Source organism: Mandrillus leucophaeus, unplaced genomic scaffold (genome assembly GCF_000951045.1).
Source record: "Mandrillus leucophaeus isolate KB7577 unplaced genomic scaffold, Mleu.le_1.0 Scaffold669, whole genome shotgun sequence".
Lineage (NCBI taxonomy): Eukaryota > Metazoa > Chordata > Mammalia > Primates > Cercopithecidae > Mandrillus > Mandrillus leucophaeus.
The window spans coordinates 1052178-1069350 of NW_012107241.1; the positions used below are offsets into that span (position 1 = coordinate 1052178).

Sequence of the window (17173 nt, forward strand, 5' to 3'; positions counted from 1 at the left end):
AAATATTGCAAAATCCAAAAAAAAATCCGAAATCTAAAACACTTCCAATCTCAAGCAGCTTCAGAAAAGGGATACTCAACCCATATGTATTGTTTGTTCAATGTGTATTATTTATTGTTGTATGTCACTTTTAATTTTAATTCTTCAAAAATTTTCTATCCATGGCTGGTTGAATCTGCACATGTGGAACTGGTGGATACTGCAGGCTGACGGTATCCTCATCTCGGTCTTGGTAATTCACCAAAGAAAAGCAAGGGAGGCATGGAGACTGGAAAGGTGGTGTTCAGGGTAACAGCTCAGAACAGTCCCAAGGAATTAAAGAAAAGGGTCCATCCAAAGATAAATCATGTTTTCCCAAATCACTTTATTAAACCTCATCAATTGTCAGGAGTATGAGAGGAGTGGCTTAGGGTTTTGGAGTCTTGCTCTGTTGCCCAGGCTGAAGTGCAGTGGCACGATCTCGGCTCACTGCAAGCTCTGCCTCCCGGGTTCATACCATTCTCCTGCCTCAGCCTCCCGAGTAGCTGGGACTATAGGCACCTGCCACCATGCCCAGCTAATTTTTTGTATTTTTAATAGAGACAGGGTTTCACCGTGTTAGCCAGGATGGTCTCGATCTCCTGACGTCGTGATTCACCCACCTCGGCCTCCCAAAGTGCTGGGATTACAGGCATAAGCCACCACGCCTGGCCTCAGTTCTTTCTTTGTTAGTCCAGTAAAGCATCATTGCTCTATGAACTTATGCACAAGTGCTATTTTCTCTCATCCTGACTTTTCAGTTATTTTTTTATTTTAAAACAAATATATCAGAAATATTTTGTTTTGTTTTTTTATTTGTGTGTTTCTTCTTGAGTCCTTCCTATCCCCCTGGACCGGCCCAGCTTCTCCCAAAACAAAGGGCCAACAGGAGCATCAGGAAGCCCAGTTACCGCTCGCCTCAGGGAGCAGGTGCTCCAGCTGAGTCGGGGCTGCCACAGCAGTGAGAGGCACAGGAGGCTGGGTACGTTCCATTGGCCACTGGTCACAGAGTGTGCAGCTGGCTCGCTTTCCACCCCCACCCACCCACCGCAGAGAATACAGCTGGCCCTCCAGCCACAGCGTAAGAGAAACACTGAAGCAGCCGAGTGTCCCATGGTGCATTTCACTGAAAGATGCTGCCCCTTGAATCTCTCTGGACTTGCCAGTGAGCCGGCTGTGCCCAATAAGATGGTCAGATGGAAATGAGATAGCTCTTTTGGTCACAGTGGGAGTCACAACCTGAAATGCTCCCTTGGTAGCAGCAGCTCTAGGCTATCAGGGTTACTGGTCTTCCCATTCTCAGGACAGATTACATATGGTCTCAAGAAAATTCCATAGGAAATCCAGACCTGTTTGTTCAGGATCATACCTGGCAGGTTAATGTGAAGTAAACACAAAGGAGTAAGAACAGGTTAATGCACTCACAGTATATCTGGCAGGGAAATTATTTTTCAGCAGCAAGTACCTGTAAAAAGCCACCTCCTTTGGAATTCAATTCTGCACTAAGCACTCAGGATCCTATGTTGCTTCCATGGAAACAGTGGATGAAACTGCTTTCATTCTCTCCACCCACACTAGCTTCCGCACTGACTGGGAACTCAAGTGCCTCATCGCAGTGAGACGCCAGCTTGGGAGGCAGCATGGGAGAACATGCTACTTGTCTTTTAGACCCGTTGCTAACACTGTGGAGTACTGTGAGGCCGATAGAGTCAGAATGGTTGGCATTCTCCTGTATTGATACCAGCACACGGAACTGGATCCAAAACATTGACTGGAAAACTTCCATTTTCCAATTCACATTTGTGTGTAATTTCAAGCCCAAACTTGAAAGCCACAGAGAGTGTCAACAAAAATGGGGGTGGGGACCATTCCTTCCGTACCTGACAATGTAATGACAATTACTTCAGAAATTGGTATCCTTTCCCAATGACTAGGCCTTTTTGATGAAAGCATTTCCTCGGGGATATGGGCAGCAAACTTAGGAATAAAGAGATTGCAGGAAGATTTTCATTTAAATGACACTTGGTTCCCCTGCTGATGAAAGGGGAAGACTTACTCCATCTGCTGAGATCAGATTTCATCTCATCAAACACCACAGTGTAATTATTTTTCTACCAAGTATTTAAATGAGGATGTAAATGAATACCAAGGTATTTGAAGTCATTAACGCCACAGAGGCTGGGAGAGAGCACTGCTTCCTCTCTAGGGACTGGACCGTTCACCATCAAAGCAGCTGCTCACTGGTGTTCATTTTGCAACCTTTATACCACATTCTTGAATTAATGAAGACACGTCAAGAATCTATTTCCTCAGAGAATCTTGGCATGGGGTCTGCATGGGGGAGCAAAGCATGCATGTGAGTGTGTGTGTGTGTGCACACACACACACAGAAGGACAGAAACTTTATTTACTTAAAAGAATTTGGAAATTCTGTAAGTTATTTTACCTTCTACTATGGTAGCAGTTCTAAAATTGAGGAGATAACTATTAAAAAAAAAAGCCAGCCTCATAAGTCCTGTGAATCTTTTGTTGGAATGTGGTACCAGCCCTTCTCTTCTGGATCTTAATTTCTCTGTTTGTAAAATAGGAATGTGGGGAGTTCTGAGATATTGGAAAATGGGTTTCCTGATGGATATTGGCCATCTTTTTCTGAGCATAACTAGAAATATCCAAGTCTTAAGACCTACCCTGACTTAGGAGGCGACAGATGAACATTTAGACTCTTCTCCATTTATAAACATCTCACTCAGCGTTATAAATAACACTCAATTTTAAAATTCCACTTTACCCTAACAACAAGATGGGCATACAATCTGCCATTTCCTTGATTTGAATGTGAAGAGTGGTAGGTTATAGTGGAAAATCTTACCTCCTCAGAAAAGTCACATGGAAGGAGGGAAGGAGAAAGACTCGCGGGTGTGTGTGTGTGTGTGTGTGTGTGTGATGTGTGTGTGTGATGTATGTGTGTGTGTTGGGGGTTTGTAGGAGGAAAGGAGCAAAAGGAATAAAGGGGAAACCATGTAGAACATCCTTTTAATCAAAAAATAAGGTTCCACAGACTGTTAAGAGACTGGAAACTTGGCTTTTGGTACTGTCAGCACCTAAAATGTTATCTTGCAAACTAAGTGCATGATTTAAACAAAAATAAAAAATAAATATTAACACTTGGATGTTTCAGATGGAATTTTTTTCTGTTCCCCTATATCCCAGAGCTTGGAGACCTAGCTTTATACAGAAGATGCTTAGGGGTCAATTCTAGGCAGAAAAAATATGTTTACTCTTAACAATCAAAATCTGATTTAGCTTGACAGAAAATGGGATGGGATCCCCTGGCATAGACTGCTGTTGAGAAAGCGACTATATAGATACAAACAGATCTGGTCTATGCCTTTCTGTGCAAACAGGGAACTGCAATTACAGCATTAAGAAAAACACTGTTTTCCTTAATGAGTTAACAGCAATTCTGCTTCTATACAAAACCATCCTTTCTATCGAGAAATAAAACTTTGACTTTGCTCCCACTCTCTTATGATAAAAGAGAGTCCAGTCAAAGTTCAGTTTAATAAACATTTTAATTCAAAAAGCCCAGCATGGGTAACATAGCAAGACCCTATCTCTATAAAAAAATAAAAAATCAGCTGGGTATGGTGGCTAACACCTGTAAGCCCAGCTACCCAGAAGGCTGAGGCAGGAGGAACCCTTGAGCCCAGGAGTTCTAGGCTGCAGTGAGCTATCATCATGCCACTGCACTTCAGCCTGGGTGACAAAGAAGGACCTTATCTCTTAAAAAAAAAAGGGGGGGGGGCCTTCCATATATATAAATAAGACAGAACATAAGAGTAAATAAAATGTTGATAAGGAAGACTTCAATGCAAGAATTTAAATCCTAAATCAGAAAACTAATGATGAAATGAAGTAGATATGTTCAGAGCAAGATCATTTTAGTAGCATTATGTAGTAGTAGGCTACAAAAAGAAAAAAACAGAAAAAACTAAGAAATAGAAACAAAATAAATCATAGAGTATATGAACGTATTGTATTTCATACATTTTTCTAAAAGAGATGAATTGAAATAATGGTCTAGTTCTCAACTCTCAGGTTTACATCTCAAATTTAATATTTCTCAAAGGAATGATTAAAAGGCAAGAAAAACAGGCCGGGCTCAGTGGCTCACGCCTGTAATCCCAGCACTTTGAGAGGCCGAGGCGGGTGGATCACCCGAGGTCAGGAGTTCGAGACGAACCTGGCCAACATGGCGAAACCCCATCTGTACTAAAAATACAAAAATTAGCCGGGTGGCGCATGCCTGTAATCCCAGCTACTTGGGAACCCAGGAGGTGGAGGTTGCAGTGAGCTGAGATTGCGCCATTGCACTCCAGCCTGGGCAACGAGAGAGAAACTCCGTCTCAAAAAAAAAAAGGCAAGAAAATAAAAATCCACTTGAGAAGAACCTCAGTTTTGGAGAAAGTGCTAGAGAAAACAATGCTGCCTCTAAGTTCTTAACCTATATAGAATTCATTAGCACCAATCAATAACTACCAATTTAACAATAACTTATCTCTTAAGATTATTAAGTCAAATTAATGAATTCATTCAAAGCACTTAAAACAGATCTTGGTTCATGGTACTCACTAAATAGAAACAGCCCTGTTTCTCCTTGTTGTCCCCTTATTCCTCCTTCTTTTCCTTCTTCATCACCAACACTATGTATTATTGCTGAGACTCTCCAAATTACCTGTAGCACAGTCATCTGCATGTTACTCTGCCCACTACAGAGCCAGACATCTCCAAACAGGACATCATGAACTCTCAGGGTGAAGTTCATTTTCTCCAAAGTCTGTTGTGCCATCACTTCAAAAGGTCCTCCAGCCTTCATAGGATCCAGTATCACCATCCAGGTATCAAAGTGAGCTGAAATAGTAACAGGACTCCAAGGAATTAATCAATCAATTAAAATGAAATTAAACCCCAATTATACTCATTTGTGGCTATTCCCAGCCTCTGTAATAAACTGAATTCAAAGCTATGAAGATTGGCCAAATTTCAGCTAAGAGGATAGAACTAACACGAGCAGCAGCATTTTTATCCTTAATCTGTACCAATCCCTCCTTACTTTTAACTGAAGCATTTACAAAAAAAGTAAGTTACCCAGTTATAATCCTAAATGAGGATAGACAAAAATACATGCAGATTAAAAGTCAAGAGTTTAATAGAAAACACAAAAGAGAAATTCTTATTATACTATCCAGCTGTCAAAATTAACATAATTTAATCTTATAGTGCCCCAAACTAACTTGCAATTATTCAATCGAATGTGACCACAGGGCAGAGAAAATCAATGATAATCTGGAACTTCCCCTGGCTTGACAGTATCACCCTTGCGCCTTCACTCCCCACCTCCTCCTGTGTTGCTAGCAAGGATTAACACTACCAGTGGTCTGGGTTTTCCGAACAGCAAACTGTTGAGTGGAGAAACTGACACATCAAAAAGTAGTGGGAGGCATATAAATTAATGTCTCTGTGAAAAAGATATTCCAATTTGCCCAATTAATTATTTTCACAGAGTTATTTACAAGACTTAAGGCTTTGGGACTCAACTACGGAGATGAGAAGCTATCTGAGACCCTATTTCAGAAATTCATAGCATATTCCCTAGAACCACCCTATCACCTTCCTACCTCTCATCACTCACCAGACCACCCCTGCCAACAACATACTTAGAAGCTTCAGGAAAATATCTTCAAAATGGCAAAAATTGTGCCAAGGAGAACCAAACAACATGAACAAGGTTGATAAAACAAGACTGAGAAAACAGAAAAAAAAATGAGAATTAACATTTTAAAATAAATAATCTTGGCATTACGCCAAAGAATATGAACTGATTTATAATTCATACCCATCAGATCAATGTAAATTCAAAGGGAAAGACTGATAAGAACTGGAAATGGAGCATCCTAAAATGATTACATCCAATTTACGAGGAATAATAATTCTAAAAAATACCATCCAAGGGCCTACTATGTACTAGATACTGCAAAGTTCTTTCCAATCAGCAAGAGCTAAGCAGATGCATGAGATGTCCTAATGTACAACAGGTGACTAATAAAAACTCAATTCATACAGGATTTCTCAGAGTCCTGGGGAAAATGTCCAAAAGCCCTAAGACATCAGGGGAAGGGTGCATGCTTGCTCCTCTTAAAAGCATAAGCAACTGAGCTTGCTACTCCCATCCCTAAGTGGTTAATTAAATCTAAAACCAAATGTTCGGTATTGTTTTTATACCATCAGTAGCCACACGTCAACGTATTAAATGTATAATTCACCTAAACCAGAAAAATCACTGTTTTGGAAACAGTGGGCAGCTAGGACAGATTGTGTCGCACAGGTGTGATGTGTTCCATATGGCTCACACTTCTGAGCAGGCAGACACTCCAATCTGTCCCAACTCCAGGCTTGCCAAGGTCTTTCCAGGCTTCCTGCACTGACACATCTTACTGGAGCTCTGCCCTTCTGCCACCAACGTTATTCACTTATGATGGTGAGGTCAACCCCCAGAAAACCAAGGACTATTTCTTAGCCTTCTATTGCTATACAATTGATTCCTATTCACTGCTGTTAATTGGGTATTTACACTTAGCCTCAATCCAGACAACATGGCTGGTGAAGAAAACTACCTTCACCAGAGGTTCTAAAAAACTCTGCTGCCCAGTAATAAAAAGACAATGCCAAACTATTTGGGCAAAACATGGCAATACCATCCTACTACAACCAGAGGATGACTCCCTCTAGGGCCTAAGGAGTAGAGAGAACTAGGCATCAAGACCTGAGCCTTATTCCCAAGAACTGCCTCCCAGAGGAACCGCCTTCCAACTTCCACAAAGACCTCAGAAAACTTCCTCCTGGGCTAGTCCTCAAGATGTTAGTTTCTAGCTTTTTTCCTTTCCTACTTGATAAAAGAAAACTCTGGCAAGGCACAGAAGCTCATGCCTGTAATCCCAGCACTTTGGGAGGCCGAGGCGGGTGGATCACCTGAGGCCAGGAGTTTGAGACCAGTCTGGCCCACATGGTGAAACCCCGTCTCTACTAAAAATACAAAAATTAGCAGGGTGTGATGGCATGTGCCTGTAATCCCAGCTACTCGGGAGGCTGAGGCAGGAGAATCACTTGAACCCAGGAGGTGGAGGTTGCATGAGCTGAGGTCGCACCATTGCATTCCAGCCTGGGCAATAAGAGCAAAACTTCATCTCAAAAAAAAAAAAAAAAGTAAAGTAAACTCTGACAATAACAAGTATTAAGAACAGTTAACTTCCAGGCAAGTCAGGGAAAACCTGATGCACTCCAGAGAGGTTACTAATGGTTAAACCAACTCAGAGACAGTTCATTTAAAACAATAAGGATTTGCTCCTATTTAAGTATATACAAAGGACAGCAGCACCTGTGAAGACTGTTTCTTAGACCAAAAGCAAGGGTGGGATTAAAAAGGCAAAAGCTACCATGTTTCATAAGAACTGCCTAGTCCTTGGCTTATCAGTTCAGGACCGGTTTGTTGAAATAGAGCTCACCACAGGCCAATCAAGTTTGGTTAAGAGTTTTTAGAAACAGTGGTGACCCATGAAGTCCATAAGCTTGAGTCCAAATAGTAAACTTGAGTCACTAACCACAAAGAGTTCACCATCCAGCTGCTTTTCTACTGATCCGGATTGACTTTCTGAACAAGTTGCTCTCCATCCTTCTTCTGGGCCCTAATCACTTGCTATCAGCAATTCCAGGCCAGGCCCAGGTTTCTGTAAATCCTCATTTTCAGTGCACTCAAATCTCTGCTTCCTCACATTTTTTCTTGTGCCACCTAGGAAGATTATTCCCTTCCTTCATTATACAGCTACTTAGAGTGCTTAGTGTGCCACGTACTCCATCAATTAAATGGTAGGAAGTAAACCCCATCCCTGGGTTACACTGACAAGAGAGCCATGCAAATTGACTAGGGCCTTACATTCTCATGTCTAAGGGTTAGCGTTTCTGGTGGCCTATTTCCCTTTTTTTTTTTTTTTTGAGACGGAATCTCATTCTGTGTCCAGGCTGGAGCGCAGTGGCGCGATCTCGGCTCACTGCAACCTTCGTCTCCCGGGTTCAAGCAATTCTTCTGCCCCAGCCTCCCAAGTAGCTGGGACTACAGGCGTACACCGTCACACTCAGCTAAATTTTATTTTTGTATTTTAGTAGAGACAGGGTTTCACCATGTTGGCCAGGATGGTCTCGATCTCCTGACCTCACGATCCACCCGCCTCAGCCTCTGGAAGTGCTGGGATTATAGGCGTGAGCCACCGCACCTGGCCTCTGGTGGCCTATTTCTTATTGTTGCTCTTCTCACATTCCAGCCAAGGGCAGTGAAAAACTCTGTTTCCACCTCCTCTCCACCTCACAATTCACTCCCACCTCAAAATGTGAAGAACAAGCACACGATCAAAGGAAAAAATGAAAATAATTTGTCTAGAGACATAGTCATAAAGTGCTTTCTTGTTTTTTCTTTTTGCTACTCACATCAGATGTTAATTATTTTGTTCTATTATTGTGCCAAAATCTCAGATGCCAAGAAGAGAAAAAGGAAAATTATCCATGACCATTCCCTTCCCGAGAACAACCTAGAGATGAAAAAAGCATCCCTGTTCACTTCCTCCCCAACCCCCACCCAACAGAACCCTAGTTCCTCACTAGCTGCAAAGTGGCTCAGTGGTTTGTGGAAATGGCATGGAAGTCAAGAAGACCTTACTGCCTACACTGCCCCTCACCAAACTACATTTATTCTGTTGTAATCTTAAGTTCATCTCCACCACCAAATATGAATGCAAAGGAAAAAAAGCTTAAGTGCTTTTATATCATTAAAACTGCCCATGCAAGTTACTTACACTATAGCCTGTGGTGGCAGACACATCCTAAGGTGACACCCCAAAGTCACATGCTTGTGTGGCTGGCAGAATCTGTGACTGGCTTCCAACCAACAGAAAATGGCAAAGGGAATGAGATGTCACTCTTGTGTTAGATAATGCTATATGGAAAAGGTGAAGGGATTTTGCAGATGTGATTAAAGTCCCTAATCATTTGACTTTAATAAAAATCAAGATTTTCCTGGGTTGGCATACATAATTAGGTGAGCTCTTTCAAAGAGGATCTAGAGGTCAGAGATCTGAAACAGCAGAGGTGCTGCCATGAGCTCAACACCTAAATGAATTCTGCCAGCAACGCAAGGGAGCTTGGAAACAGGTAACTCTCTACTCGCACCTCCAATGGGAACACAGCCTGGCCCACACCTAGATTTCAGCCTTGTGAGACCCTCAGTAGAGAATCCAGCTAAACCATAACCAGACTTCAGACCCGCAGGAATTGTGAGATAGTAAAAGCGTGTTGTTTTAAGCACCTAAGTTTGTGGCAATTTATTATGTAGCATAGAAAACTAGTATGCAAATTAGCCAAGCGTGGTGGCGGGTGCCTGTAATCCCAGCTACTCAGGAGGCTAAGGCAGGAGGATCACTTGAACCTGGCAGGCACAGGTTGCAGTGAGCTGAGATCACACCTCTGCACTCCAGCCTGGGTAGACAGAGCAAGACTCCATCTCAAAAAAAGAAAAGAAAATTGGTATGCATGCCAACCAGGGGCAGGGAGGGTTTTAGGCTTTTGTATTATTTTAAGGTAGAGAAAATATATCTATTTACCTCAATCATGATGACAAATATAGACAGACACACCCCCATTTTATCACCTACATACACACACCCCTACCATGTATGTCAAAGTGAGAGGATATGCCTGGTTTTCCCTGCTTGTATTCCTCGTGTCTAAAAGAATCCTCTTACCTCATTTGACAACATCGTTGGAACCAACCCAGCACCTGACCATGGTCCCAATCATCCCTCAGGTGTTAATTTTCCCAAAGTCTCAGTGTCAGTCTGCTGGACAACCACCTTTATGCTGTTATATCTTACTTTGTTCTGGGTTTCTAGGGGACTATGGGTAATAAGTTAAACATTACCAGAGGCAGACAAAGCAGCCAACTCAGGTAATGTTGCTGAAAATCTCAGAGTCCTCATTAAAATCTAAACCAGAAATCCACCCTTCAGTATTCTCTGTGGTATGTCTTTTGAGAGACATATTTTGCCTATGAAATTTCTTACATGTCTACCTCCTTTATTCCAATTAACACTTCATCTATTTTGTTTCACGGGCAGAACAAAGCAAGATACCCACTGCAGCAGGTTTGCAGATCTCTCTAAACTCAAATACCTTCCCCTTTTCTACCAAGTAAATGTGGAAAGTCTAATAAGCAGGTCCCCACCACCACCAATAACATCAACCCCTTTTCCTGTGAAATTATCATCCGTACCCATGAATCACTCAATTCTCTTAAGTTGCTGCTGGTTCTTTTAACTACGAATGATACATCTCCTTGCAGTGAAGCAGCTGGAGCACTACTTGAGCCTAAACTACTAAATGTGAAAGGATGGAATGGGGGAGTGAGTTCTTGAGAGATGGGCACTATTTGTATTCTTCTCTATACTTTCCTAGGGTTTCTGGCTCAGTGTTTTAGACACAGTAAGCCCTCACTCGGTGTTTATCAAATTCAACTCAGGATAAATGAGCAGCTTCGCAATCACTGTAAAGGAAAAGGGAGGCTCCTCCCCTAATTATTACCTTTCATTCCACCTAGCCTCCTGCCTCATCTCTGCCCGCCTCAAATACTAGTTCTGAAACAGGCATGAAGGGAGAAAAATCTAAAAACAATGCACGAGGATTTTTAAACTGAAATGCTAGACAACATTGTACGCTTTCCGTATGTATCTCTACAGCACTGTGTTTTCTGAAACAGGCATGAAGGGAGAAAAATCTAAAAACAATGCACGAGGATTTTTAAACTGAAATGCTACACAACATTGTACGCTTTCTGTATGTATCTCTACAGCACTGTGTTTTCTCTGTCGCCTAAATATTTATTGGTAACTTGTTAGCACCATGTAAATCACACTTCTTATTTTTACACCACAGCAGTTCTTTAGATTTCTAAGTCAGCATCATTTACTGAGAGTGCCATTATTTGTACACAGTGCTCCTCATTTCTAAGGTGGCCCAGCACAAACAGAAAGCACGAAGAGTCCCTTGAATCCTTCAGTTTCAGGATATCCTGCAAGTCACCGACAGCATTTAGATCCAACAGAGAAGCAAGTCTCAATCAGCTGAAGCTTCCCTTTCAGTCTTTTAGTTTACCCAACAACATTCTTACCTTAAAAAGTCTTAAAACCCAAGAATTAGAAGCACTTACCTTATGTCAATGCCTGGCATATAGTATTTTTAAATGTTTGCTGAATGGAAATGAATTTTGAAGAGACTGCATCAGGATCCGGATCACTCTGGATTGGATCACCAGTTTTGTATACTGATAAAACTAACCAGACAATCCTTGCTTTCGGGGGCCAGTGCAATTCCCACAAGCATCCCTGTCACATATATATGCTAGCCACTGCTCAAACCACCACTTTGCACCTGAACTCCACCTCCACCTCTGAGCAGCCTCCTCATCTGTCTCATTCTCACCTCCACATCACACAGCTATAGAGCTATCTGTAACATCCAGCCCTGAGCGTGCCTTCCTGCATCCCATAACTTCTAGCTTCATCTCCTCCACGCCGGCTTCTACATCTTTATCTCTTCTAGACGGAGACTCACTCCTTTGTAAGATCTCCCTGCTCATGAAAACTGCGAATTCTCACCTTCCTGAACATCCTCACAGCTACTCTATGAGGTCAAACCGTCATCATCTCTTGCCTGGAGATCATAGCAGCCTGCCCACAAGGCCCACCACCTCTGTCTTACTATCTCCAATCCATCTTCCACAGTGCTGCCAGAGTGAGCTTTCTAAAATATCTGATCATATTATTTTGCTGTTTAAAAATCTGTCTGTTTAGAATAAAACATACACTCCTTAGCAATGACAGACAAGCCTCCCTGCCTTTCCAACCTATCTCCTGTCATCTGCCCAGTCCTACACCCTCAGTGTTCCAGACCAACCAACCTGCCTGGCATCTCTCCCATGGCCCAGGTACACTCAGGCCTCCATGCCTTTGCCAGGCTATTCTCACTATCTGGTGTGCCCTGCTCACCTCTCAAGATGAGCCTCAGACTACATAATTATCCCTATTCTCTACGAAGCACCTTGTTCTTCCTCACTGTGGTACTTATCACACTTAACACACTTATCACACTGAATTGTAACTGCTTACTGTCTTCCTGTCTAACCTGCATGCCTCATTAAGGGAGAGGACATATCTGTTTTACTTATCACTGTATCACCAGTACCTAGCACAATGTCTCAATCATGAGATCACCAGTACCTAGCACAATGTCTCAATCATGAGAGCACATGGTAGGCTCTCAATAGATATTTGAATGACTGACTAAATAAGAATAGTAATAGTAACAATCATGACTACTAAAACTTACCCTGCAGTTGTGTGCCAGGCACTGTTACAAGTACTTCACAAGTGTTAATTCATTTAATTCTCACAGTAATCCTGTAGGTATCATGACGATCTCCATTTTACGTATAAACTGTGACACAGAGATGTTATATTACACGTCCAAGATTATTCAGCCATAGAAATGACAGAATCAGGACCTGAAAGCAGTAACTTCCAGAGCTTTAGACTACCAATATGAAGTCTTACATTCTTACATTATGGCACGCTCAGTAAATGATACTGACTTAGAAATCCAAAGAATTGCTGTGGTTTAAAAATAAGAAATGGGATTTACATGGTGCTAGTCTTGGGTTTTAAGATTTTTTAAGGTAAGAATGTAAGAAGGTAAGAATGTTGTTGGGCAAGAATTACCAGAGTTCTTACCCTCTCCTCCATACTGCCTCTCCTCTATATGTGATTCAGCTCAAATATCATCTTCTGTGGAAACTTTCCCTTACCACCTAGTCTGAGTTCAATGTTTCTCCTCTGTACCCCAAGACACCCCACATGTACCTTCATCATAGCATTCATCACACTGTCCTATATAACTTGGTATCTATTCCCATTATTCCGTAAGTTCCTTGAGAACAGGAACTTTGACTCAGTCTTATTTTTCTTTGTATCCTCAGTGCCCAGCACATGGCAAAATTCAAATAACTTTTATGGATGAATGGACAGACAGATGTACAGACGGATGGATGGATAACGTGAGCTACAGCATTAGCAATTCATTTTCAGATAATCCAGCAGGTGGCAGAAGAGGGCAATAGCTGAACAGAAGATGGGCTGCCTTACCTTTCACACTGGTCACTTTCTTCATGATGGTTTCCTGACCTTGGCGCAGGGTCACGGTCACTGCGGCTCCAGGTGTACCGAAGCCCCATATCACTGCTCCAGCAGGCTCCTTCTGCAGCACCATATCATTATTGATGTATGAAGCAAAGCGAAAACCAATACCTAAAAAATTTAGCAAACACTGAGGGGAGCATCACTGGAGAGATACAGCACCAACTGGATCAAGTGAAACAGCAAAGAACATACAGTCTTTATGCACGAGAATTTTAACATACTAAGTCCCTTTAATCGTCTAAAACTAGATCTTCTTCCTCCTAATTAGGCAAGCAACATAACAAGAACAGTTTCCAACAGATGCATCATAGTACACGATGACCACTAAGGGAAACTCCCAGAGCCCAAAGCAACCAACAGACCATAGTCTTCCCTCCCCTTCAGAGCTCTTGATCTGTCTTTGTTCTCAGGCCTGGCCCTAATGCTGGGCTCTCTCCCGCTAAATCATTAAAATGCTCCTTTCATACACCCGATAGATGGTGTTTATGAGAAAAATAAACCACTTCCTTTCCCTGTTTTCCATTACCACGCCCACTCCTAATGGCTGGGAATAAAGCAGCATGCTTCTCTCCAAACAGCCTTCCCTAATCTTTTTCCCCTTCTCTATCTCCCCTTTTCCATGCCACTAATGCCAATTTCCTTCAAATACTGCCCCTTATCACAGTTTTTTGACAAACCAGTGTACTGCATCAAAAATTCTACATAAGCCCTTATAAATATTCACGACAAGTCAGCGTCCTTCTCAGGTAAATTCAAATAAATCAAGACACATAAATAAGGTCAGTGAGAGACAGAAGGTCAACATGTCTGAACAAAAGTCTTCTGTCACAATTTTACCCATTCCACAAGCTAAATTATACTAAAAGGACAAGATAAAGCACACGAGAAACTGGATTCTATTCTAGAGAGTCACTAACAAGACTGAATAAGAACTCGCTTTAACGAGATCGTTCCTACTTTTAACATCCAGCCTATATAGAAGTATTTTATTAATAACAAACATCCATCCAAATTATCTCAGCGTGTTCCTCATCAAAACTTAACCAGGAAAAAAATAAAACAAATTATATCCCAATGTATCTGAATAAAACAGACCCCAAATTACCTAAAAGATAATAATTAATAAAATTAAGATCTTTTTAAGCATTTTAAACAAAAATGATAGGCAGAAAAGAGAATCAGAATTAACAAGGCTGACATTTTCCTCTCTGGAAGCTACAAATGATGAGGGCCCCTTCGGCTATACTTAACAGGGCAGCACAGCTAATGGAGTCGCCTACACAGCTCCGTGGCCTATTTATCCTGCTCTTGGAATAACAGGCAAGTCACTAAAAATCTTCAGCTCTCTCTTATGAGCTATATATGATTCAGCTCAAATATCATGAAACCTACTGTGATCATGAAACCTACATGACAATGAAAGATCACCCAGAAGGCCTACTGGGTTGGAGATGCACAGCTACCATGAGCAAAATGCTCTAAGAAAAGAATACAACGCCCCAGAATTGCATAAGCAGGTTGGCAGCCTGCTGGGGGGAAGGGGGAGGCACATGTGTGGGAGGGCCTTGTCTTGGGTAGGTGCTTCATATGGAACCAAAAAAAGGAAAACCACAGACATAAATAAGAGCTAAGTAGAGAGAGGGTGGGGGTAGGGGAATGGCTGCAGCTTGCACATTTGTGTGCAGTCAGTAGCCCATAGGCTAGGGGAAATACCTTTCCAAGTCTGTTTTCAGCAATATACACTTAATGAACATCTTTGTGAATGACTCTGTGCTGGGCTAAAGAGTTTTAGAGGTGGAAAGGATCTTCATAATTGTAGTATAAACATGTTACTTACTGATCAAGAAGTATAATCATATTACTGATCAAGAAACTGAGACCAAAGGCAGATTAAACAATTTTTTTAAATAGCTTGCATGTTCATTAGTTAATTCAACAAATATTTATTGATACCTACTATTTTAAGCACTGGGAATATAACGATGACAAAATAATAATAATAACAACAGACAAAAATCCTTGCCCGCAGGGAGCTTCCACTCTACTAGAGACTTTACCTGTGGCAGGCACAGTGCTAAACATACCACAAACATTAATGTCCTTTGGTCTCAAATAACATAGTTTATGACAAAGTTAGAAAACAAGTCACTTGATTCCAAACTTGAAATTCCCTTTTTGCCGAAGTTAGATACTTGCGGCAAACCAAAGAAAAAATCATATTCCTTGTCTTTGTAAAGTTTAAATTCTAAGCTCATTAGAGTAGACAGTGGAACATCAAGGAATTGTACAATGGACAAAAAAAAAGAGAGAGAATGAGAAAGAGAGCAAGGCTAGTCATTCCTTGTGTCAAACACAAGACACATACATTTAACATTTGATTTTGTTTGTTTGTTTGTTTGTTTTTTTGAGACAGAGTCTTGCTCTGTCACCCAGGCTGGAGTGCAGTGGTGCGATCTCAGCTCACTGCAACCTCCGCCTCCAGGGTTCAAGTGAGTCTCCTGCCTCAGCCTCCCAAGTAGCTGGGATTACAGGCATGTGCCACCACACATGGTTAATTTTTTTTTTTTGTATCTTTAGTAGAGATGGGGTTTCACCATGTTGGCCAGGCTGGTCTCGAACTCCTGACCTCATGATCCGCCTGCTTTGGCCTCCCAAAGTGCTGGGATTACAGGTGTGAGCCACCATTCCTAGCCAATTTTTCTGTATTTTTAGTAGGGATGGGGTTTCGCCATGTTGGCCAGGCTGGTCTTGAACTTCCGACTCTAAGTGATCTGCCCACCTCAGCCTCCCAAAGTGCTGGGATTAAAGGTGTGAGCCAACATTTGGATTTTTTAGGTCTTCAGTTTTTTCCTTCATTTGGGGCTGGAGTAGAAAAACAGGAATGAGTGTTATGGGGAAAAGACCATCATTAAAAGTGGAATAACACAATTAGGACAGTGGTTGCCTCTGGTGAGGAGTTCCGGAGGCACTGACAAGGAGCACAATGCCAGGCTCAATAGACTGGCAGTGTTCTAGTTCTAAGTTGGGTGCTGCTCTCATGGGTGTTCATTTTATTGTGTTATTGCTACATATAATTTTGTACATCTCAAGTATTACATGGTAAACATGGGCACAGGGAGAATGATTTAAAGGAAAAATGTCAGAATATGCAACCAAGTAGAGTACTAATGAATGAAAAATGTGATCAATGTTAATGAAGGTGATGTAACAATACGACCCAAAGGAGGATAAAATACTGACACTAAAATAAACAGCCTTTAACTGAAAATCTAATAAAATATCTTCTCCCTACCTCATAAGATGGATCTCAAAGGTCACTGAGTAGAGATAAGAGTCAGGAAATGGCATACAGAGTGCTAGCATTTTGCACTTTTGTTAGACTCTAAACAATCATTTATGGCCTGCAGTTTGTCTGAATCTAGGTACTTTTCCGGCTGTCAGGTAGAGCAGCGTTCATTTTTCTGCACGCTGTTCTCCTGCCCAAACTTTCATTTCTTAACAGGAATCGCTGGGGTCCACGCTTTGAGAGTTTTTAAAAAGAAAGGAAGAAATCCAACATTATTATCACTTTAGTTTGCATTATCAGACAGATTGTACCTTCTGCTTTCTCCATACTGTGACCCAGTATCCAGCCTAGGGTATTCGAATGGCAAGATCAAGATCTGACCTGCACAACAGCCAAAGCGAGCCAGCAGCCTCCCTTATGCCACTTACATTATCTCACCACCAATATCTGTAAGCTGCACCAGAAATCAAAACTGAGCCTTAAATAGTCTGAGCTAGTGAGGGGGTTGTATTTCTTA

General features: G+C 41.7%; 1 protein-coding gene across 2 annotated transcripts in view; it reads right to left on the minus strand.

Annotated features, from left to right (window-relative positions):
* SIAE (sialic acid acetylesterase) overlaps nucleotides 1–17173 on the minus strand; it is a 45819-nt gene that overhangs the window by 25508 nt on the left and 3138 nt on the right. For both annotated transcript variants that reach the window (XM_012001673.1, XM_012001674.1), the window contains 2 exons: nucleotides 13317–13478; nucleotides 4754–4929 (listed from right to left, as the gene is read on the minus strand). In XM_012001673.1, the coding sequence (XP_011857063.1) occupies nucleotides 4754–4929; nucleotides 13317–13478 (338 nt within the window). The remainder of the gene's footprint in view (nucleotides 1–4753; nucleotides 4930–13316; nucleotides 13479–17173) is intronic.